Source organism: Topomyia yanbarensis, chromosome 3 (assembly GCF_030247195.1).
Source record: "Topomyia yanbarensis strain Yona2022 chromosome 3, ASM3024719v1, whole genome shotgun sequence".
Classification (NCBI taxonomy): domain Eukaryota; kingdom Metazoa; phylum Arthropoda; class Insecta; order Diptera; family Culicidae; genus Topomyia; species Topomyia yanbarensis.
Genome location: NC_080672.1, coordinates 324886525 through 324912099, shown reverse-complemented (window position 1 = coordinate 324912099; position 25575 = coordinate 324886525). Strand labels below are relative to the sequence as shown.

At 38.3% G+C, this 25575-nt stretch overlaps 1 protein-coding gene across 2 annotated transcripts in view; it reads left to right on the top strand.

Moving 5' to 3' along the window:
* LOC131687304 (uncharacterized) overlaps positions 1 to 25575 on the top strand; it is a 112126-nt gene that overhangs the window by 63586 nt on the left and 22965 nt on the right. For both annotated transcript variants that reach the window (XM_058971383.1, XM_058971382.1), the window contains exons 5-7: positions 13185 to 13332; positions 24434 to 24694; positions 24765 to 25148. In XM_058971383.1, coding sequence (XP_058827366.1) covers positions 13185 to 13332; positions 24434 to 24694; positions 24765 to 25148 — 793 coding nt within the window. The remainder of the gene's footprint in view (positions 1 to 13184; positions 13333 to 24433; positions 24695 to 24764; positions 25149 to 25575) is intronic.

Here is a 25575-nt window from a genome sequence, read left to right as displayed (position 1 = left end):
GAATCCAGTATCGTTGCTTGCGAATTGCCTTGGGTTTCATGCACTCTACCCATACGATGAGTTTCGAAGTGCTGGCGGGTGTTCTTCCGCTAAAAAATCGATTTTGGGAACTCTCATATCGATTGCTCATCCAATGCGACATTCTGAACCCGTTGGTGATTCAAAATTTTGAGAGGCTCGTCGAGCTTAATTCTCAAACCCGATTTATGTCCTTGTACTTCGACTACATGGCACAGAGCATCAATCCTTCTACATATACTCCCAACCGTGTTCGTTTCCTAGATACTTCTGATTCTACTGTATTCTTCGACACATCCATGAAGGAAGAGATTTGTGGAATCCGGGACCATATATGCCAGCAAGTGATCCCCAATATATTTTATAATAAATTCCGAGAAGTCGACTGTGACAAAATGTTCTACACTGACGGATCAAATCTCGATGGCTTCGGTATCTTCAACAATACTATCACCGCTTCATTCAAGCTCAATGATCCCGCTTCAGTTTACGTCGCAGAGTTAGCTGCAATTCAGTACACCCTTGGGATCATCGACACTCTGTCCACAGATCACTACTTCCTCATTTCGGACAGCCTCAGCTCTATCGAGGCTCTTCGTGCGGTGAAGCCTAAAAAGCAATTCCCGTATTTTCTGGGGAAGATACGGGAGTCCTTGTGTACGTTATCTGAAAAATCTTATCAGATGACCTTTGTTTGGGTCCCCTCTCATTGCTCTATCCCGGGCAATGAAAAGGCCGACTCATAGCAAAGGTGGGCGCATTAAATGGTGACATATACGAAAGACCTAGCTACATTCGATTATCCCAAAGGTATCAACGGAGTCTTGGTTCAGGGGGATGGATGTGGGTCGGGATTTTATTCGTGTAATGTCCCGACTTATGTCCAACCACTACACCCTAGATGCGCATTTGCGGCGTATTGGGCTTGCAAAGAGTAGTCTGTGCGCTTGTGACGAGGGCTATCACGACATCGAGCACGTTGTCTGGGTATGCGCCGGGTATTTGGACGCCAGGTCTCAGTTAAAGGATTCCCTTCGGGCCCGAGGTAGACCACCCAATGTCCCAGTCCAAGATATGCTGGCAAATCGTGATTTCCCCTATATGTCCCTTATTTATACTTTCATAAAAACGATAAATTTAGCCCCTCTCTTTTTATTTCTCGTTTTTAGAAGTTTCTTCCTGTCTTGTGGAACCGATCAGCTCCAGACTGTGGTAGTGTGAAGCGAGAGCGACTCGAGGTCCGATGACTTTTGAAGGATTCCCCGCGGGTCCGAAGAATACCAAAGTTGCAAGTTTTGCTCTTCTCTCCCGGTCACCATCTACGCCTTTTCTCCCCTGTCCTTGATACAACTACTTCTACACCGATTTTGGAAATGACCAAGCATAAGTCTCCGATAAAAAATCAAATTTGTGTTCCGTATTCCTAGTTTTAAGATAGTTGTAATTTCTACTCTTTGTTAAAACTATTGTCCCCCATCTTGTAAATAGAATTGTATCCCTAGTTTTAAAAGACCTGTGAAATTTTTCATAAATATTTGTTCTCGCTTTTGTGTACCAAACTATATTGTTAGTTTTAAGATAACTGTAAATATTTCCTAAAAAACTATTACTATTGAATTCCTTGTTTTAAAATTTTTCATAAAAAAATCTTTTGCCTCCTCTCTTGTATATAGAATCTTTTTTCTAGTCTTAAGATAGCTGTAAAATTTTTCTCTTTTATAAAAAAAAATATTTCGACATTGTAACCTCCTAGTTTTAATATATTCAAAATGTAAAAACAACAGAATTTGGTACCGACAAGCTAACGCATTTGTGCCTATCAAATAAACGAAATGAATAAAAAAAATAAAAAATAGGATGCAAATTGGTACACTCGATTCAAGTTTTCTTTACACTCATCCATGCGTATTTTACCATCCTGATATTTTATTATTATATTGATTCTTATGAACGATACCAAGATAGGTACTTATACCAATTTAAATGCATTCCCTCAATTGTAGGTCTAGTAAAAAGTAAAGTGTAGAGTCAAGAGTCAAGAGTCAAGAGTCAAGAGTCAAGAGTCAAGAGTCAAGAGTCAAGAGTCAAGAGTCAAGAGTCAAGAGTCAAGAGTCAAGAGTCAAGAGTCAAGAGTCAAGAGTCAAGAGTCAAGAGTCAAGAGTCAAGAGTCAAGAGTCAAGAGTCAAGAGTCAAGAGTCAAGAGTCAAGAGTCAAGAGTCATGAGTCAAGAGTCAAGAGTCAAGAGTCAAGAGTCAAGAGTCAAGAGTCAAGAGTCAAGAGTCAAGAGTCAAGAGTCAAGAGTCAAGAGTCAAGAGTCAAGAGTCAAGAGTCAAGAGTCAAGAGTCAAGAGTCAAGAGTCAAGAGTCAAGAGTCAAGAGTCAAGAGTCAAGAGTCAAGAGTCAAGAGTCAAGAGTCAAGAGTCAAGAGTCAAGAGTCAAGAGTCAAGAGTCAAGAGTCAAGAGTCAAGAGTCAAGAGTCAAGAGTCAAGAGTCAAGAGTCAAGAGTCAAGAGTCAAGAGTCAAGAGTCAAGAGTCAAGAGTCAAGAGTCAAGAGTCAAGAGTCAAGAGTCAAGAGTCAAGAGTCAAGAGTCAAGAGTCAAGAGTCAAGAGTCAAGAGTCAAGAGTCAAGAGTCAAGAGTCAAGAGTCAAGAGTCAAGAGTCAAGAGTCAAGAGTCAAGAGTCAAGAGTCAAGAGTCAAGAGTCAAGAGTCAAGAGTCAAGAGTCAAGAGTCAAGAGTCAAGAGTCAAGAGTCAAGAGTCAAGAGTCAAGAGTCAAGAGTCAAGAGTCAAGAGTCAAGAGTCAAGAGTCAAGAGTCAAGAGTCAAGAGTCAAGAGTCAAGAGTCAAGAGTCAAGAGTCAAGAGTCAAGAGTCAAGAGTCAAGAGTCAAGAGTCAAGAGTCAAGAGTCAAGAGTCAAGAGTCAAGAGTCAAGAGTCAAGAGTCAAGAGTCAAGAGTCAAGAGTCAAGAGTCAAGAGTCAAGAGTCAAGAGTCAAGAGTCAAGAGTCAAGAGTCAAGAGTCAAGAGTCAAGAGTCAAGAGTCAAGAGTCAAGAGTCAAGAGTCAAGAGTCAAGAGTCAAGAGTCAAGAGTCAAGAGTCAAGAGTCAAGAGTCAAGAGTCAAGAGTCAAGAGCATAGCTGGAAAATGTCATGGTTATGACCAGTCATCTGGTGACTGGTCGCATGTTTGCTCGTGACATGTACAAGTTGCGGATTCTTGCGACATGTGACACAAGCGCGTGTACTATGACACGATACATTTTCCCCGTGACATGTCATAAAATTTGTACATGTTTCAAAACAAAACTGGTTTGTCAAGCGGCTGTACATTTACTGAACTGTGACATGTATGTTCGTTTGGGAACGGTCGCGACAATAGAAAAACAGGTTTGCTTGTTATGTGACATGTCGACAATGAACCGGTATTGAAAATGGGTAAAATATTGGATACCGTACTTTGGCGGATAATTGGAAATATAGAAAATGAGATAATTGTATTTCTTTCAACATTTCACAAATAAATATTGTTTGTTATTGCGGTTTAGAGGTGTTGAAAATCAATAGTTTTAGACATTTTAAACGTACACTGGGAAGTAAATGCGTCAAAATCGAAAAAAATTCAACTTTTCACAGATAAACATTGTTTGTTATTGCGAGTTAACAGGTGTTGAAAATCAATAGTTTTAGAAATCGAAAAATTTTCAACTGTTCGCAGATAAACATTGTTTGTTATTACGAGTTGTTTACTATTTTTACCTGCAACCATCGGCGCGGGCCCGGCGCGGCGGCGCTGGACGCACCTCTAATTTTAAACGCATTTTTAAATTTCCATTTTGTCGAAATTACTTCCCGTTGTGCATTTCAAATGTTCAAAACTTTTGATTTTCAAGTCCTAATAACTCGGAAAAACAAGCAACATTCATCTGTAAAAAGTGAATTTTGCGATTTTGACGCATTTACTTCCCCATGTGCGTTTAAAATGTTCAAAACTAGTGATTTTCATATCCTAGTACACTGCCGCTCTACGCATAATTGTCCCATGTTTATAGGAAATCCCATAGCACATGGGACATTTATGCTTATAGCGGCAGTACAGTAGGATTCCGTTTTTGGCAACAATTTTATTTTTTGCTGTTGCCAAAACCGGAACCGTGCCAAAAATTGAACCTTATTTTTAAAGTTTGGATTTTCAATTTACGACTTCAAAAATGTTTCAAGGATTTTTAACCATGTGTGATATGGAATTAGATGAAAGGAAAAAATAAGAAAATTCAATTTTATTCATAGGCTTATCAAATTCGGTCTTCGCACAGTGATCACCTTCCATAAAAAAGTCGGTCAAAACCTAAAAAGGGATCCGAATTTGATAAAAACTTCACATTGGGGTAATTTTACGTCGCTGAATTCATGTTTGGTGTTAATTTATTATTTCTTTTTACCAGAAAATTTTGGCACCTAGGGAGGTTTGCAAATTCAATATTTACGAATATAAAGTGCACTATATCTGAAAATGCATTTTCAAAAAGACATCGTAAACTATTTGGGAGCTATCAGTTTTGTATTCCTAAATACGGGCTTTCGATATGTATTGCAAATTTAGTGCCAAGTTTTGTAGTGACGTTGTATTATGCGGTGTAGCGCATTCATCTGCATTCGACTATAAAAATTGATGCCGTCTAACACTAGTTACACTGCTACCACTTGTATTATACATAAACAATACATTTCTATACTTATTGTTATCATTAAATACGACACATATAGTGTGAAACATACTTAAGGACATTATACATGCGAGCCACAACATAGCTGGTGCGCCACACACACCCCTCTCCCCTGCCTAACCATGTATCTGATATGAGCAAATATAAAAATACGTTCTTCAACACACTAACCTTGCTGGTGTACCACGAAACTGCTACTTAAGGAATCTAGAATATTTTCCTATACAATCAATCCGAGTTTTTGACGGAATGCCATCTGTAGCTCCTATTTTGTGCGAAAATATCGCTTCTCTTCACTCGGGGTTTCTTTTCGAAACACTTCTTCTCGTTTTCATTGCACTTTTTCAAATGCACTTTTTTCACACACCACTGCAAAAACACTCGCGAAACTTTAATCATTTACTAACAAAACTTCAACTTTTCTGCCAATGTGCAGATAACCAAAGGAAAATGTTCGGAAACTCTCATTTGTGCGTTTGAATTTTCACTTCAGATTTCAGTTTTTCCTAATGTAAACAAGCGAGTCGGTGCCTAGCAACGTGGCTTCGGCATATCTTCACCTTAACCTTTAAATGCATAACGCTTTTTTAAAACAACATTGCGAAAAGCATCACAAAATTATCACAGTAAAGTATTGAAACTGTAAGACAAAATAAAAAAAAAAAGATTTGGGCTTTTGAGGATTAATATGACTCCCATGTTTGGAAATAAAGTCAAATGCAATGTCAATTGATACAAAAAATATCTATTGCACATTTTTAAAAGATCTATTATGTACAACAAGAATGTTGACAAAAACGGAACCCATTTGTTGCCAAAATTGGAGTGTGCCAAAAACGGAACGTGCCAAAACGGAATCTTACTGTAACTCGAAAAACAAAAAAAAATTAGCGAAAAGTTGAATTTTTTTCGATTTTGACGCATTTACTTACTAATGTGTGTCTAAAAAGTCCAAAACTATTGTTTTTCAACTTCACGTAACTAGCGATAACAAATAAAAATTTTGTGTGAAAGTAGATTTTTTTCCATTATGACGCATTTACTTTCAAGTGTGCGTTTAAAATGTCTAAAACTATTGATTTTCAAATCCTCGTAACTCGCAATAACAAACAATATTTATCTGTGGAAAGTTGAAAATTTTTCGATTTTGACGCATTTATTTCCCATTGTGCGTTTAAAATGTCTAAAACTATTGATTTTCAAATCCTCGTAACTCGCAGTAATGTGAAAAGTTGAAATGTCTAAAGCTATTGATTTTCAAATCCTCGTAACTCGCAATAACAAACAATATTTATCTGTAAAAAGATGAAAAAATTTCGATTTTGGCGCATTTACTTCCCAATATGCGTTTAAAATGTCTAAAACTATTGATTTTCAACACCTCTTAACTCGCAATAACAAACCATATTTATCTGTGAAGAGATGAAAATTTTTCAATTTTGACGCATTTACTTCCCAGTGTACGTTTAAAATGTCTAAAACTATTTTCAACTCCTCGTAGCTTGCAATAACGAACAATATTTATCGTGAAAAGATGAAAAAATTTCAATTTTGACGCATTTACTTCCCAGTGTGCGTTTAAAATGTCTAAAACTATTGATTTTTAACTCCTCGTAACTCGCTACATTTACTATCAAAAAGTTGAAAAAGTTCAAAGTAATTCAATTTATATAGCGTCTACCATTCCGTTTATCTGCCACTGCACGGTACTTAAACGATCAAGAATAAGATACAGGTCAAACAAGCAAACCATAACAAAATGTTCATCTTTGTACAGATTCCTAAACTTTGTGACTGGTATCGCCTTACGCGCGACTGGTAAATTATCCTCATGACCAGTCTCAAGACCGATGACGCATTTAAATTCCATGACATGTCACGAGACCAACCATCGAGGCTTGGAAGCTAACCTGTTTGAGACATGAGACATTTTCAGCAGAGCGTGAATGTACGGGTGGCTTGACATGTCGCGAAAAATGTACACAGGTTCCAACTATGGTCAAGAGTCAAGAGTCAAGAGTCAAGAGTCAAGAGTCAAGAGTCAAGAGTCAAGAGTCAAGAGTCAAGAGTCAAGAGTCAAGAGTCAAGAGTCAAGAGTCGACGGCGCCGATGGTTGGGTGGTAAGCGTGACCGCCACCCACCCCAGTTGGTCTGGGTTCAATCCCAGTCGAGGTCGTTGAGATTTTTCAGAGGTGAGAAAAATCTGAGGTCACGCCTTCCTTCGGAAGGGAAGTAAAGCCGTTGGTCCCCGGTCCATGAGTTGATGGGTCGATATCCAATCCAGATAGTGGGAGTGTCACCTCTCTGGCGTCGGTGTTTGGCCTCGTAGCGGAAATAGGCCGACGGAAAATAAACAGAATTGGAAGAAGAAGAAGAAGAAGAGTCAAGAGTCAAGAGTCAAGAGTCAAGAGTCAAGAGTCAAGTGTCAAGAGTCAAGTGTCAAGAGTCAAGAGTCAAGAGTCAAGAGTCAAGAGTCAAGAGTCAAGAGTCAAGAGTCAAGAGTCAAGAGTCAAGAGTCAAGAGTCAAGAGTCAAGAGTCAAGAGTCAAGAGTCAAGAGTCAAGAGTCAAGAGTCAAGAGTCAAGAGTCAAGAGTCAAGAGTCAAGAGTCAAGAGTCAAGAGTCAAGAGTCAAGAGTCAAGAGTCAAGAGTCAAGAGTCAAGAGTCAAGAGTCGACGGCGCCGATGGTTGGGTGGTAAGCGTGACCGCCACCCACCCCAGTTGGTCTGGGTTCAATCCCAGTCGAGGTCGTTGAGATTTTTCAGAGGTGAGAAAAATCTGAGGTCACGCCTTCCTTCGGAAGGGAAGTAAAGCCGTTGGTCCCCGGTCCATGAGTTGATGGGTCGATATCCAATCCAGATAGTGGGAGTGTCACCTCTCTGGCGTCGGTGTTTGGCCTCGTAGCGGAAATAGGCCGACGGAAAATAAACAGAATTGGAAGAAGAAGAAGAAGAAGAGTCAAGAGTCAAGAGTCAAGAGTCAAGAGTCAAGAGTCAAGAGTCAAGTGTCAAGAGTCAAGAGTCAAGAGTCAAGAGTCAAGAGTCAAGAGTCAAGAGTCAAGAGTCAAGAGTCAAGAGTCAAGAGTCAAGAGTCAAGAGTCAAGAGTCAAGAGTCAAGAGTCAAGAGTCAAGAGTCAAGAGTCAAGAGTCAAGAGTCAAGAGTCAAGAGTCAAGAGTCAAGAGTCAAGAGTCAAGAGTCAAGAGTCAAGAGTCAAGAGTCAAGAGTCAAGAGTCAAGAGTCGACGGCGCCGATGGTTGGGTGGTAAGCGTGACCGCCACCCACCCCAGTTGGTCTGGGTTCAATCCCAGTCGAGGTCGTTGAGATTTTTCAGAGGTGAGAAAAATCTGAGGTCACGCCTTCCTTCGGAAGAGAAGTAAAGCCGTTGGTCCCCGGTCCATGAGTTGATGGGTCGATATCCAATCCAGATAGTGGGAGTGTCACCTCTCTGGCGTCGGTGTTTGGCCTCGTAGCGGAAATAGGCCGACGGAAAATAAACAGAATTGGAAGAAGAAGAAGGAGAAGAAGAGTCAAGAGTCAAGAGTCAAGAGTCAAGAGTCAATAGTCAATAGTCAAGAGTCAAGAGTCAAGAGTCAAGAGTCAAGAGTCAAGAGTCAAGAGTCAAGAGTCAAGAGTCAAGAGTCAAGAGTCAAGAGTCAAGAGTCAAGAGTCAAGAGTCAAGAGTCAAGAGTCAAGAGTCAAGAGTCAAGAGTCAAGAGTCAAGAGTCAAGAGTCAAGAGTCAAGAGTCAAGAGTCAAGAGTCAAGAGTCAAGAGTCAAGAGTCAAGAGTCAAGAGTCAAGAGTCAAGAGTCAAGAGTCAAGAGTCAAGAGTCAAGAGTCAAGAGTCAAGAGTCAAGAGTCAAGAGTCAAGAGTCAAGAGTCAAGAGTCAAGAGTCAAGAGTCAAGAGTCAAGAGTCAAGAGTCAAGAGTCAAGAGTCAAGAGTCAAGAGTCAAGAGTCAAGAGTCAAGAGTCAAGAGTCAAGAGTCAAGAGTCAAGAGTCAAGAGTCAAGAGTCAAGAGTCAAGAGTCAAGAGTCAAGAGTCAAGAGTCAAGAGTCAAGAGTCAAGAGTCAAGAGTCAAGAGTCAAGAGTCGACGGCGCCGATGGTTGGGTGGTAAGCGTGACCGCCACCCACCCCAGTTGGTCTGGGTTCAATCCCAGTCGAGGTCGTTGAGATTTTTCAGAGGTGAGAAAAATCTGAGGTCACGCCTTCCTTCGGAAGGGAAGTAAAGCCGTTGGTCCCCGGTCCATGAGTCAAGACCCATCAATATCCAATCCAGATAGTGGGAGTGTCACCTCTCTGGCGTCGGTGTTTGGCCTCGTAGCGGAAATAGGCCGACGGAAAATAAACAGAATTGGAAGAAGAAGAAGAAGAAGAAGAGTCAAGAGTCAAGAGTCAAGAGTCAAGAGTCAATAGTCAAGAGTCAATAGTCAAGAGTCAAGAGTCAAGAGTCAAGAGTCAAGAGTCAAGAGTCAAGAGTCAAGAGTCAAGAGTCAAGAGTCAAGAGTCAAGAGTCAAGAGTCAAGAGTCAAGAGTCAAGAGTCAAGAGTCAAGAGTCAAGAGTCAAGAGTCAAGAGTCAAGAGTCAAGAGTCAAGAGTCAAGAGTCAAGAGTCAAGAGTCAAGAGTCAAGAGTCAAGAGTCAAGAGTCAAGAGTCAAGAGTCAAGAGTCAAGAGTCAAGAGTCAAGAGTCAAGAGTCAAGAGTCAAGAGTCAAGAGTCAAGAGTCAAGAGTCAAGAGTCAAGAGTCAAGAGTCAAGAGTCAAGAGTCAAGAGTCAAGAGTCAAGAGTCAAGAGTCAAGAGTCAAGAGTCAAGAGTCAAGAGTCAAGAGTCAAGAGTCAAGAGTCAAGAGTCAAGAGTCAAGAGTCAAGAGTCAAGAGTCAAGAGTCAAGAGTCAAGAGTCAAGAGTCAAGAGTCAAGAGTCAAGAGTCAAGAGTCAAGAGTCAAGAGTCAAGAGTCAAGAGTCAAGAGTCAAGAGTCAAGAGTCAAGAGTCAAGAGTCAAGAGTCAAGAGTCAAGAGTCAAGAGTCAAGAGTCAAGAGTCAAGAGTCAAGAGTCAAGAGTCAAGAGTCAAGAGTCAAGAGTCAAGAGTCAAGAGTCAAGAGTCAAGAGTCAAGAGTCAAGAGTCAAGAGTCAAGAGTCAAGAGTCAAGAGTCAAGAGTCAAGAGTCAAGAGTCAAGAGTCAAGAGTCAAGAGTCAAGAGTCAAGAGTCAAGAGTCAAGAGTCAAGAGTCAAGAGTCAAGAGTCAAGAGTCAAGAGTCAAGAGTCAAGAGTCAAGAGTCAAGAGTCAAGAGTCAAGAGTCAAGAGTCAAGAGTCAAGAGTCAAGAGTCAAGAGTCAAGAGTCAAGAGTCAAGAGTCAAGAGTCAAGAGTCAAGAGTCAAGAGTCAAGAGTCAAGAGTCAAGAGTCAAGAGTCAAGAGTCAAGAGTCAAGAGTCAAGAGTCAAGAGTCAAGAGTCAAGAGTCAAGAGTCAAGAGTCAAGAGTCAAGAGTCAAGAGTCAAGAGTCAAGAGTCAAGAGTCAAGAGTCAAGAGTCAAGAGTCAAGAGTCAAGAGTCAAGAGTCAAGAGTCAAGAGTCAAGAGTCAAGAGTCAAGAGTCAAGAGTCAAGAGTCAAGAGTCAAGAGTCAAGAGTCAAGAGTCAAGAGTCAAGAGTCAAGAGTCAAGAGTCAAGAGTCAAGAGTCAAGAGTCAAGAGTCAAGAGTCAAGAGTCAAGAGTCAAGAGTCGAGAGTCAAGAGTCAAAAGTCAAGAGTCAAGGGTCAAGAGTCAAAAGTCAAGAGTCAAGGGTCAAGAGTCAAAAGTCAAGAGTCAAGGGTCAAGAGTCAAGAGTCAGCAGGGACAGGAAGGAAAGGAGTTCAGAGGCTTAACGACCCCCTCCCGAACCTACTACTTGTGGAGTAGGATATGATGGGGTTGGGGTAGCATCGGGCTCTGCTAAATCTCTAATAAATGCCATAATTCCGAACGCAGCTCCGACGAAGCGAGTCTGTGCCGCTTCTGGTTAGATCCTTATATTTTAGAAATCAAAAATCCTATCCTTGCCCAACCGGAGAGTCCACTGGCACATCAGGATCGACGCCAGTAACATCCTGATTACGGCATACTGATCATTGCGAACGTCAACGGACAGAACACGGACCGCGAATTAGACGGCGATTGTGGGCTGACAGTCATACTGTTCTGCTCCCTAAGTAAGGAAGGAATTGTTTTGTAACGGCGAGTGTGCTAACGGTGCGACTGCTTCATTCCCGGTAAAACCTTGGCAAGCCTCCAAGTATGCTTGGAGCTCGTCACCTGGCTGTGTGGTAGTAGATTCAGCTGTATCATTCCTGATTAACGCCAATCCGATCCCCATGAGGGATCGTATTCAACCCTCGATTGCTTGCATAGGTAACCAGTGGATCACAATAGGCGATTACATTCAACGAGTTGAGATGGCGGCCTGGAGTTGGGACCTACCAGCATGTAGATATTCAAAAAACAAATGTAATTAGAGAGGCAAGAGGAGCAAAGGAGGACGCTATTGCGTTTGCAAGTGGTAAGTTACAGAGTTTACCGGTAATGCCTAGGGTAGCCATAGCAACTACCAGAAGCAGCTTGGTACAGAGTAAGCCACGAGAAAACCAACGGGAGATGGAATTACACCCAGAACGACGCACATCTTCACTGAAAACCATTCGATGAAGAAAATAACAAAACAAATTCTTGTTTTCCTAATTAGTTGATTTCAACAGAAAAATGAAAAACGTAACTAAATTTTCTCTTAATTTTGCGAGATTCTCAAATAAAAGTTGTTGAAAATTATTATTGATTTTGATTCAAGACGCACATCATACGAAATGACAGCAAAGTAGCCAAGATGCACACCTTACTGAAATACATCAAGGTAGCGACAGCAACTATGTTCATACATGCTGGGCATAACGGTTATGCACGTAGGTAGTTGTCTCGGCTTGGAAAGCTTGTTTTAGCCTGGACGCAACTACCTGAACCAGTACACAAAAAACAGAAATTCAACTGAACTCATTTTGGTATTACCTAGTTTTTCTTTAAAAACCTTTCAATAAAGGGATGATTTTGATTGACATTTTTTTTCAATACATGTATACTGAAAGTTGAAAGTATTGTCAAAAATTGTCAAAATCATTCTATTTCGGATTTAGTCGATTATATAGCAAAATTTAAATTTTTAACAAATGTATTATGCAATATGATAGTTATTTTTCATCATTTTAGATTCCAAACTAGATGTGGAATAAGTATGAAGTTTTTTTTGTAGTGATGGCTGACTAAATAGAAAAAATTATACCTTTCATCTAAAATTGAAATCATCAATCAATTACCAACAATCCTTAAATACCTTTGGCTATTTCGTTTAATTTAAGAGTGCAGTTTATAAAAAGATAACGTTATGAGAAACATAGCTCTGTATTATATTTACGTGTGAATTACTGACATACGGAGTATTTCAACAATTTAATTCCATACCTTCATCCGTCGGTCGGTGAAAAAAAAAAGTTTGAAATATCCTATGTTGTATTTTACGATGAAGCAGTTTAATTCAACAATGGGTTTAGTTGAATTCCAGTCGTTTGTGTCTTGGTTGAAAAGGTAGTGTAACGGTATATGCAATTGTGTCTGGACTAAAACAAGCGTTAAAGCTGAGACAAGCATTTCAAGCTTTAGCTCAGGTAGGCTTTCTAAGTTTTGTGCTAGGCTGAAACGTGCGTGTCCAGACTGAAACTGACAGCATCAAACCAACAGCTTTGGATTATTGTTTTCAACAAAAATTTAGTTCGCCCAAATATTAACTAGACGAAACCAAAAACTCAACTAATTTTTTAGTTGAAATTGTGATGAATCGGTTTTCCGTGTTGAGAAATTCTGAGTAGAGTTCCGTAAGAATCCTAAATGTATTTTTAGCAGTATTCTCGGTAGGAGTTTATCAAAATCTCGCGTACGATTTCATCATCAACCTTCTTCAGAATGTTAAGCAAGCTTTCACCAAAGTTTAAAGCAGGATTTCGTCAGATTTCTATGCAGAACTCCGTCCGGATTCTCAGTGAGAATCCATCAGAGGAAACTAGAAGCCGATTCTAGAGATTGTTGTAAAAACCGACTATTCGCTTCACTCAAATACGAGTATTTTACATTTTCCAGGTTTGATTTATTATTCTACTACTTCTTGTGAACGTGACAAAGATATTGATACCTGTTTAAGTGCAATCCAATGCCGTAAGCCGAGTTTTTAACGAAATAGTTTAGACAGAGTCTAATTAGATGAATAAGGACTCAATTATCCTTTTCCCCATTTAAAACATTAATTGATTTGTGAACGATTTAACATGTTCCAATTAAACTCAAATTTTGCCCAATTTTTATGTATATGACTGACGATTGACAAAATTTCAACATCGCAAAAATAACTACCATCCTAATGTGCGTACTCTATCTTGTAGGCACCTCCAACGGACCGACTTCAGCAGCCTCGCAAAGCGCCCGGTGGGAGCAGCATCTCGGGGTGTTCAGGACATCCCCCGCCGTGGAGCAGGTGCCTGACCGGAAAGCGTTAACCGCAGCATTAGTTCATTTCTCCAGAGCTCTCGGGTAAGCAAATAGAAAACCATCAACCCGATTGTCTCTCTCTCTCTAATCGCGATAAATACCGAACGCCTAACAGTGAGCAAACACAATTCTAACCAACCATGCATGTGCATTCAAACATAAGGTAATTCGATGGTAAAACATTGACCCACAATCCCCGTTGAAATATGACATCGTCCTGTGGCATGTACGTGACGTTATCTGCACATCAGATTAAATTTATGTCCCCATCAACCATCCACGCCACACACGGTCTGGCAGGTCAAGTGCTTCCTCGTGGACTGCCTCGAACAGTCAGCGTCTTGCATTCACCGAACGTTCCCCAGACTGCTGCTCCTACCGCTTCTGGTCTCCGATGACAAGCAAAGAGGCAAGCAGGATGGCGAGCCTTTTTCCGCCCGTTACCTACATCGTAGTGTGAAACAAGTGGAATTACTAGCACTAGTCTGAATAACGAGGTTTTGCTTATGTGTAGTGCCAGAGGTGGCGTCAAATGTATGCGGAAATCCTATGCTTTCTGTACGTTCCCTGAGCCTGAGAGATGTAGTGTTTTCGTTTAGAGGACAAACTCATCTAAAAGTGATGGAAGTTGCGGGTCTCTAAACATTAATGTCAGATTGTATTTTGTTTGTGTAGGACACTTCATAGAATCTTTTCCTTAAGTGCAGGTAACCCTTCAACGCGCAAATCATTTTTTTCACTTTTGATAATATTGTCTCAAAACTTACATACATTCCTAGTAATGTATTAATTACTAGGAATGTATGTCTCAATCTTATTTTATTACTACATTGCACATTTAAGGGTTAAACAAGAGAAGCGTTCAGTCGATTGAAACGTGCTAGGCGAAAATCATCTCCTAAGAATCATATACCATTCCTTGGCAAAGAGTACGGTATCATCTATGCCGATTTAATTATCTTGTATTCAGAGCTGCTGCAGCCGGTGCTTGTCATTCTGATGAACAACTATCATGAATGCGAGGATTTTCCGGTGATGGAGACGGAATGTGAAACTGGGACGGGATAGAGAATGATAAATTCTTCACGCTTGTCTTGACGAAAATGCGCAAATTTGACTATAATGAATGATTTAGCACTTTTCATTCAATTTGCAAATTCCAGAATATGAACTCTTGTGTCACATGAACAGTAAACATCATCCAATGTTTTACCGTTGCGGAGGAGACGCATTGCACTTTACGCCGTAGTGGATATATCTTTTATACTTTTATAATCCAGAACGAGTTGAGAAATTCCACGAAGATCCGTCCGTGATCGACCATTTTAGATTCCTATGAAACTTTACAAGTTTCACCGGCATGGAAGCCTAAACATTTTTTACAATTTGAAAGATTATTTTGACTCACGAGCAATTTTTTAAAAGGGCGTAGAAAGTTCTACGCCCCAAAATTTCAAAATTCATTAGTTCGAATCGATTGCTGTATTTTATTCAACAAAACATTCCGAGAATGAATTACGGGGAATGTACGAAAAAAATATTCACCGAAAAAAATGATGTGTCGTTTTTTTACGGAAACAAAAAATTGTGTTAAAATTTAAATTGCAAAAAAAACCCATTTTTTCTATTTTTTTATATTTTGTCAACAAAAACCTAAAGAGAAAAGAAGCATTTTAAATGTGATTGTATGATGGAGAACTTATCAGTAAAAAGTTTTTTTTACAATTACTTTATACATGTTTTTAAATTTCATACTAATTAACATACAAAACTGTAATATTATTACAGAATTATAATTTTAAGCGCATTTAACAAAAACATTCCGAAATGTAACAGTTTTCGAGATGTTTGGAATTTTGTTCCAACAAAAACAGTGTTGAAAGCTTCTCCATGATCCAAATAGATTGAAAAAGTTTCTTTTACGAATTTTAAACGATAAATATTAGATTTTTGTCATTTCATGAATAACTTAAAAAAGGGCATAATCACTGTAATTGTTTTTGTTGGAACAAAATTCCAAACATCTCGAAAACTGTTACATTTCGGAATGTTTTTGTTAAATGCACTTAAAATTATATTGTGTATAATTATGACAGTTTTGTATGTCAAATAGTATGAAACTTAAAAACATGTATAAAGTTATTGCTAAAAAAAACTTTTTTACCAATAACTTCTCCATCATACAATCACATTCAAAATGTTTCTTTTCTTTTTAGGTTTTTGTTGCTAAAATATAAAAAAATTTAAAAAAATGGTTTTTTTGCAATTTAAATTTTTAACACAAATTTTTATTTTTGTGAAAAATGACACGTTTGGCATCCCTTGTAACTCGTTCTCAGAAAGTTTTGCTGCATAAAATACAATAATCGAACAAGAAATATTTGAAATTATGGAACGTAGAAATGTCTAAGCCCTTTTGAAAAATTTCTCTTGTATTAAAAGATTGCACTTGTTAGAGAAAATAAATCGAACACAACTTCAAAGTTTCGTTCGAATCGACGATGGTCATATTTTGTGGTCGGCCGGTTTCTAAAGGGATCACTCAGTTGGATTCTTGTGGAAATTGTCTCGCAAATCCCATGCTTTGAATTTCTAGTTTAGAGCGAATGGAGAATCGCTATTTTCTGCTAAATATTTTGAAGATTTCCTTAGCTTTAGCGTGCAATTAAATGTGTATGTGGCTATAAACTTTGCCCGCTGATAGCGATTGAGGTTACTCATTCAGTAATATACTACCACCGTAGCTAAACTCGGAGGATATAATAGGTCAACTATGCTTGTTCATGAAGAGCAGTGATATCGAAGCAAAAACCAACGTCTTCCAGCCAACCCATATCTGGGCCCTTGACCATTAGCAAGGAGACTAAGGATACGATTTGCAGACTCCATCAACAAGTGAATGGCTGTCGTCCAAAAGGGGCTAACCCACATTTTGCATTTTTTAAAGCAAATGGAAAAACTTCCGTATTTCCAAATTAACATTGTTTTTATTGTTAAAATACATGATTTTAGTAGTACTTCATTGTGTCTAGAAAAAATATCCCTACATACAAAGGTTGCCAATAGGTAACATCGTTTTTCCACCGGTCGATGGGGATAGTTTGACAACGTCAAAATCGCTTGAAATGTCATCAACTGTAGCAGTAAACAAAATAAAAATGTGTATTTTCTATAATGTGATAGGGTGATGAGCCTATTTTGGCACCATTATGGAGAGGGTCGTACTATTTTTTGAACAACTTAAAAAGAAGCCATATTACCTATAACCTTTTTCAGAATAAAGTATCAGTGTACTGTTTCTTAAACATCTGTATAATGCTTATTTGGCAGAATTGTCTCAATTTTCAGCACAAATGAAAATAAATGTTCTATTCTGTGCATCTATTCCCACTTGAACGTTCCAATTATCGCCTCATGTGTGTGCCGATTTCCACCTCATCGAAAAACAATCTAGTTGAAACGCAATGCCTCATATTTCATTTGCGTCAATTCTAACTAGGTATCCAGATCATGGACGCCAACGCGTGATTTGTAAAACGAATCATTCTGCTTTTTTCAGCCGATCAAAACAAACGTAAACATCACGCATACGAAAGAAACTCATCAGCTGTTAGTAGAAGAGCGCCCAGAACTGCGCATGCAGGAAATAACCATGCGAATGTTAACAACTGGAATATAAAGTTTCACATCACACATTACTTCCTCCCTATCCAAATTGTATGTGCAGATGAAAATAAAATATCTGCAATCAACAATTAGTTGAATAGCTTGAAATAATTGATTACTTATACATGAAATTGCATTACAATATATTTTCAAGTTCATGTTTTGGGTTGGCCGCACTGGTGATTCTTTTCTGTACGATGGATGCAAAAAAGTTTGTTTTGATTCTGGTAGTGTATCGGCAAAACATGGCAAAATTATGAACGCCAGTATTTAATATGTTCCTATTATAGCACTAGGCATATCCTAGTGTTTGACGAGTGTTTTTAAAGTGAAATAATCGTAAAAAGGTTCTCCAGCTAAAATAAAGGTATGTATCAGTGCAATATTTAATATATTTGTGCCGGAATAACGAGATATGAGGCGGTAAATGCTGGCTCGAAAGTGTTTATTTTGCTAAGCGCCGTTGCGTCCTGTTTCGGTTCACTACGCGAGTGAGGCGGATCAGCAGATATTTCAATAAGGTGATTTTGTTTTAATTAAAAGTTGGATTTAGTGGATAGTTCTGAATACGTATGTGCACAACAAATAAAGAATATAACTTGAGCTTATTTTTGCACACCTGTTTTAGCCAAATCGATATTGTCATTATCTCATATGCTTGGTTCGAAACCAAGGGGTACGAAATAGGGTCACAATAGGCTCTACTGCCATAATAGGCACATCACCCTACAAACTAAAATTCTAGTCGTTCATAATTAGTATGCAATTTATGTTAATTTGTTTACAAACAACGTCCTCATGTTGACTGCGATAATATGACGCAATGTCACCCTCTTGCATCTAGCGCATTATTTAATCATTTCATATTAGTTCGGAATTCAGTCGCTAGGGTGACGCTGTTTTCAACTTTTCAATGGAACGAGATAGAAAGATGATACCTAGGACAAAGTTGTATGTCAGGTAATTATAAGGTTTCGACTGTATTATATTTATATGCTGGAATTTTTTCGGCTAAGCAGTCTTTGCGTTATTGAAACAACTTAAGTTGTGATTATTCCGACGTTTCGATGCAGGATTCGCATCATCTTGAAGGGACACTGTATGTTAACCATTAAATGCGCAATGTTGTTTAAAACAACATTGCTAAAACCGTCTCAAAATTATCGCAGTAACGTGATAAAACTGTGAGACAATTTTCACAAAATTCGAAAAAAATTGATTTGCGCTTTTAAGAGTTAAAACAATTACACGAATCAAACAAGTACAATATAAAATTTTAAACTAAAATAAATACTGATTAGTCTTACAAACTACTTGGTTGTTCCTCGGCATGTCTAAGGCGTAGTTAAATATGAAGGCAGTGGGTGGTATACGCAGAAAAAAAATCAGTAAAAATAAACAAATTTTGGTTTTAAATAACAATTTCCCGTTTGATATAGTGATAAACAAGATTCATGTTTGATTCAATCAATACTGTTGGCTGAAATTACCAACAAATTCATTTGTTGACTCTTCAATAGTTTCAACAAATGTTTCGTTTGAAACAACAAAATCATGATAAGTTTAACCGAATTTAACTTGTTTAAGTTCGAAGAAACAAAAAAAATCTTTAGTATTAACCAAAAGAGAGAACAACTCAAATTTAGTTGAAATCAAATCTAAAATTCTGTTGGTTTTTAACAAAGGGATCAGTTAGATCTAACAAATAAATTGTCGATATTACATTACAGGTGTGGAAGTGAGACAGTTCTATTACTAATATTGCTGGGTCTGTTAGTGTGCTTTTATATTGTGTAATACTGCCGCATATGCGGTGTTGAAGCCAGATAGAGGGAGCGGATCATCTGTTCAAGACACTGTATATCACACTTTGTATGGATAGGAAAATAACCATTGAATTTTATAACTAGACACACTTTGAAATCATTAGCACCTTGAAAAAGTCTCTATGGAAAATTTCAACTCACAGACATGCATTTCTAGAGTGATCTGCCCCTAGTATCAAACACTGACTTCCCTTTTAAATCATACACATTGAACTCTAATCTTCTTTTGGATCATAGACAATCCGCGGCAGAAATATTTATCATCGCAGTTTTCTCGAAAGCTCACCCATATAAGCTCAGAATTGTGTTATTCTGACTAAAGCATGCAAATTACGTTACTGGCGACAAGCTTCCTATGGAGGATTACCCTGTCTACATGCCCGCTTATAACGTTGAGATCGACGGTACGACGGTGAAAACGTCGAAAATGTCATTAAAATCGACACCAAATTGTTAATTGAAAAAAGTTGTGCAATAAAAAAATAAAATCCTACGTACGTAGCTGGACAAATCAATTTTGAATATACTGTGAAAATTTCGAAGCGAAATCATTTGTTCGAGTTACGTTTCCGGCCAGCTCAAAAAAAGTGATTTCGTGAAAGATGCGGTTAAAGTTTTCAGTACACACGGAATATACATAAGAGGCGTTGCGGCAGAATTGATAATTTGAATATTTCTAGAGAAAATTTTCAATAGGACGTAAGTAACAATGAGAGATTCTCTTTGGGGTCTTTCTCTTCTGTTCATTACTCGGCCATTTCAACATTTACTACTCTACTCTTTGCATAATATTGTAGTAAAAACCGTCGGCTTTCGATATGTACTGGAAAATTAGTACAAAGTGTTGTAATGACGTCGTAATAAACGAAAGAGAAAGTAAACAAAGAGAGGCTCTCAATGTTACTTACGTTCTATTGGAAATTTTCTCTAGATTTATGTATTGTTTTCGTCTTTCATATTTTTGGATACCATTTTTAACATTCTAAAGCACATTTTAGCATAATAAATATAAAATCGAATATCAATATGAATAATAACATGATATGAATAATGTTGCCTCATCCTTCACGGCAAGTGCGCTGCGTTTGCTGCCTAGACTATATTGCATATGTTCGATTGAAATGAAATATGCCGAATATTACAATAGCATTATATCGACTTTCTATTTGCTCTGTAACGGCACTAAATGCACATGTAAAACATACATACTTAATAGATCCTTGAAGCATGTACGCGTTATATCAGCTTTATATACGCATATAGAGCAAGCAATAATGCTATATGCCGGCTGTGCATTTATGCATTATAGATACTAATATAGAGCTTTATTGCATTGTTAATGCTGTAATGGAGTTTCAATGCAACATAAGTGCAAATGTATAGCCAATATTGTGCAATGGCTTAATGCTTATTTATGGTTACTTGAGGTAAATACGAAAACGGGCTCAGTGATCGAATTCTCACCAAAGACTTTCTAGAAAGCTCTGTCTGCTAGACTCCCAGAGTTTTTTTAACAGTGAAAAGCTGGGGAGAAGGTACAGTTGGTTAAGAGGTAACGGGGGTAGACAGTTCCCTTTCGACGGTCCCAGTTTTTTGCTCAACTGATATGGTCACACTATATTTGACCCCATACTACTCTATTGTCGGATTCCTAGTAAGCCTACCGACTAAACATAAACCTTTTGCTCCTCCCAATCGTCATCCGAGGTCATTATTAGGTATTCCTTCAGGGGGGATTGTGCTCTTGCTATTTTTATATTGTGTTATTCGGTCCGGACTTTCACTCTTCACATCCATCTTCATAGCACTACTCGTTCCTATTTAGCTGCTAGCTGGTGCTGAGAGTTCTTCACCGGTGGAATTACTCCCGATACCGATGTCCGTTTTCGTGAGCTGTTTAACTATCAGCCACTCTGACGGAAAGATCACCGGCGGTGAAATTTTTCTCGACAACGATATTCCGATTCTTCCCGACTTCGTGTTGTTCGTTCGTGTTTCCGTTCCTTAGCTGTTGTTGCTAGCTCACTGACAGACCTTTACTGTGTAACTAGTCTACTCGAATCCGTTACTAATATTGAAACTTGTCGAAACGTGAACGGATCCGGGGATGCAACTTGACTTGCATCACTTTACAAACACACTCGACTTATTTCTAGAGTGATGAAACTCAAACGACAAATTTATGTGTCAAAATTCTATCCTAATCAGGAAGTTGAGAAATTTCCAGAAGAAATTCAAAACTCTCAGGAGGAGGGTTGAACCCCCAAATCCACCCCTTCCCGATCAGAAACACATAACAGAAATATTTCAAAAATTTATCTCACGTTGTTACTTGTTATAAATTTCTGTTATTTTAACTACTAACGAGACCAAATTTATAACACAATATGTTACAAAAATTGTGTTCTGTTATAATCTTGTTATTTCATTCTGATCGGGTTGCGTAAGGGTCTGAGTATAAAATTACTCCAATTTCAGTAAATGAAGACCGTTCAATACTTTCTGGACATCAAATTTGATAAAGTTCAATAGGTTGACAAAATCGGGTCAAAAAGCTGATGAAATTGGTGGTAGACACAATAAAGGACAGACAAAATCGGGACGAAACTATAATTTGATTATTTTTCGGATAGTATTCAACAAAAAAGAAGTGGAATAAATAAATAACTGATTAAATAAGAAAATATATAAATAAGTTGATGCTGGCACCGACACCCTCCTCAATAATTATGTTTCGAACGAGTTGTAAACAACAGCAGTGAATAGCCCCTTCAGATACCCATTTAGTGTTTTCCCTTCGGCCGACTGTATACATGTTTTCTTCAACACAGGGACAGTGAAACAATTAGTGTTTCATCGAGCGTCCTTTGCGCCAACATCATCGTTTTACTCACAATAAAGCACGGTAAAGACTGAAGCAGACCCATGGGAATTCTGCTTTGCCACCGCTCTAAGACGAGCCGCCGCACAGTGGCACGACTTAGAACAAAATGTGGACTAAAGTCCAAACTTATCCGTAGCGGTTCATATAGAACGTTTTTATGTAACTTTGGTACGCTGAATTCGTTTTCAATATTAAAACATCTCAAAAATAAACATTTACTATTCATTAGGGTGTCTCAAAAATATTTTTTTCTTAATCGTCCTTAAAATTCGTGTATATTAATTTTCGTGTGCTAAATCGTTTTTGATATCAACATTTGTAAAAAAAATTCATTATACATTAGGGTGGCTCAAAAATAAATATTTTGCTGTGAAAGTTCAAAAAAATTTTAAAGACATTTTTGTGCGCTGAATTTCTATGTTGGTTATAAAAATAGAAATTAACTTTACTACTTATTAGAGTGGCTCAAAAGTAAATATTTTGTCTTTCATAATGATTTCTTTCAATTGTAATTTTGGAATTTATTTTCCGTATTGAAACGAATTGATTGACATCTCATTATGGGGCTTCAGAAATGACTATATTATTTTTAAGGATCCAATAAGATGTGATCGACTAATTTTGGAACGTTTAATTCATTAGTGGGTTACTTGGTATGAAAACTACATTTTCTTTCATTTTCAAAGCAAACATTTGAGCGTCTTAGTGGAATATTGATTTACATTCACTAATCAACAAGATGGTTAACGATTTTGTTTTCGTAGGTGTGTTTTAAGTTACTTAGATTGCTTATTTCATACCTTAAATAATTATAAATCCAAGATCCTTTTTTCGCGTATATGGTTCATTTAAAAATACTCTTTTTTCTTTGGATAATATCGCATAACCTTCAGCTATATCAGTGCTATGCAAACTCGGATAAAATAGTCTCACCAAATGACTAGAACTCAACTGTGTTCACTCAATTTGACAGTTATTGCGTAAGTTAGCAAAAATAGTTCAAGACACATTTCAATGGTTGAAAATATTTACTGATTTTTGAAAATTCTTAATTCCTTTACCACTTACTTCCCACCATACTTCCCACTCGGCTCCTTACTCTTGATCACTAGTAAAACCCTTGTAGATTGTGCTCTAAATGCTATTTGAAAGTAGTGCATAAATTAGTGTCATTATTCTAGTTATAAGGTGAATATTCAAAATAAATATCATTAATAACCATGCGTCTCCATTCACAGTTTTTTTTTCAAATTTTGACTGCTTATCGCAAGTTTTCGCAAAACTAGCATAGGCTCATTTTAAACAGAAAATGAAATGCTTTCGAATGAGCATGGTGTGATCGCGGGCATTCACGGGCGTCGTTGTTGTTTTCGCTTTAGAAGTTCGAATTCAATAAAAATTCATGACAAACAGTTATCTAAACACTAACTAAACCAACTAGTGACTTATTTTTGGCAATTTTACGATGTAATTTTATCACACGAATAATTTTGGTGAAGTAATGCAACTCATAAAATCAACCGTTTCTTTGAAAAACGAGAATAAACCTATGTAGTTCCTATGGTCAAATAATGCAAAAAAACCTCGATTTATGCCCTTCAAAAAGCTGTCAAAAATTCATTTTGCATTCAAATCACCTAAAATCTCGGGAAAATGTCTCCGATGGCTCAGCTGATACGAGAAAAATACTGGTGAGAATATCTCATAACCTTCATATATGGACTTAAGTCCGGGCTCGTCCCACTGTGCGCCGCTTCGCCTGCCTAGATAAATGTGTACCGCATGGCGACCTTGCGGCGTCTGCGCTGGCTGTTGTCACCGTCACTGAGGTATGAACTTGATTTATGAGGGTGTTTTGAAGTGGGAAATTTTCAGTACTTATCACTGATCCTGATAATGCGTGCTCCTGCTTTGCGTCCTTTTTGGTGGTTGCTTGGTGAAAAGTTGCTCTTTTGTGGTGGCTTGTTTCTCATCATGGAATTGTGTTTTACTTTATCACGCAATAAATCCGCATATTCTGGCATTCATGTAATGATTATAAAGGACGTTGATGGATAGGATTTGATATGTACATAAATACTATATTGTAGACATAAGTAAAATGTAATCAATTATTTGTTTAAATTGTTTGCGTTTGAATTATATTTTAAAAGATAGAATCACAGGAAACTATGCTTGTAAGTTACACTGGCAAACAGCATTAAAAACTCAAACATAGAATATTAGACTATTTGAAATTCCCAATGCTGAGGTAACGCATATTGATTATTTTCACCAAAATAAAATATCTAAATGTATTCTAAGCAAATGTTTTCGTGACATAGTGTTTTTATTTTTACCAACCCAACAAGCAATGTTTACGTCTTTTCCTAAGAGTTTGTTGCTGAAAATATGTAAAAGTAAGCCAACAAATAATTATGAAGATGAAAATCACTCGAATCTATACATGAGACTTGCCCAACTCATTTCAGCGTAGTTTTCATGATAGCCGTAGCTCATAATTAAAACTTTACCGACACTGATATTGATTATTTTCACCAATAAAATGTAATCAGAAAAGAGGTCGTTAAAAAATTTCCCCAAATAGGATGTGGACTGATTCGCTATTGTAATATGAACAATCAGTGCGATATTGTAATCCATTTAAAAAAAAAAAATTTCCAAATAAATCAAGTAGCGGAGCAAATGCCACATCCCAACCTAAATGTTTCATACATAACTACTAGCATGTGCCATAACAGAATTTCATTTTACTGCATTATCACAGAACCCCGAAAGTGTCACATCAGCCAAGCGAGAGCCGCCGCGTATCGAGAAGTGGCTCGGAGCCAAATTTAACCGATAAGTTGCCCGTCCCTCTGACTGCGGACTCGCCAGCCAGGTCAGTGGTCCGACATCATCGTGGGTCGCGTGTCAGCAGCATGGTTCATCGATCGACACGGGAAACAAATGGCAGCTTGTTGCATCCCGGCATATCCCAGCTGCATCGACATGCACAATCCGTTGATGAACCGGAGCCGTTTGCGAGGTAATCCGATTGCATAAATATTTCACATAGAGTAGGACTAAATTTACATTTTCTATTTTATGCCCGTCAGAAACTTGAACCAGTCCGGCTCGCACGGATCGGTGCACCTCGGCTACCCGAATGACATACCAGTGGTACACAAGTTACGTGAACGAAACAAACGTTCGGATACGGCCCGCCGGCATGTTCTGTCGCGACAGACCAAAATCGAGAAGGAAGAACCGGCCAGCCCAAAGCATAATCCTTTCGTCGCGAGCCGACGTTCGTCGACCATTTCAGATGCTTCGTCGAGGGTGAACAGGAGCAGTCGGCGTGCCTCAACCGTTTCCAAAACACCCAGCGTTGACTCACGGGGTGCGGTTTCGACGGCGGAAGTTAACAGTCCGGCATTGACACCCCGGCGGGCTAAAGCAATGCAACCGATGTCGACGCCGTCAGTGGAGAGAGAATGTCGGTAAGTGGTATAGGTGCTTTTCAAACATATGTTTGCTATTGAGGTCAGATAGCTTATTATTGAGAAAAACACACTTGCGTATGAAAAAGACACGCCACAACACAACAAATGTCGTTTGGGTCGGAGAGAAAAGAGTATTAATCAAGCACCGATTTTTTTGTGTTCATTAGCTGCCTTTATTTTTTGTTTTCACGTTTTAAATTTCCAAATTTACAATTTGTCTACTTGACTCGTATTCGTTGCTTTGATGCTGACAAACAAAGACTTTTAGTTTCAGTATGTTCTTGGCACTAGCCTTGTATTTGTTCTGTAAAGGGTAATAATCGGTTGCAAGTTAGCGGAAATGCCATTTTTGGTTTTATATCGCTGTCTCTCTCGCCAGGATGTCTGTGTGGACTTTTTTGCACGATATGCAGTTTTTAGAGGT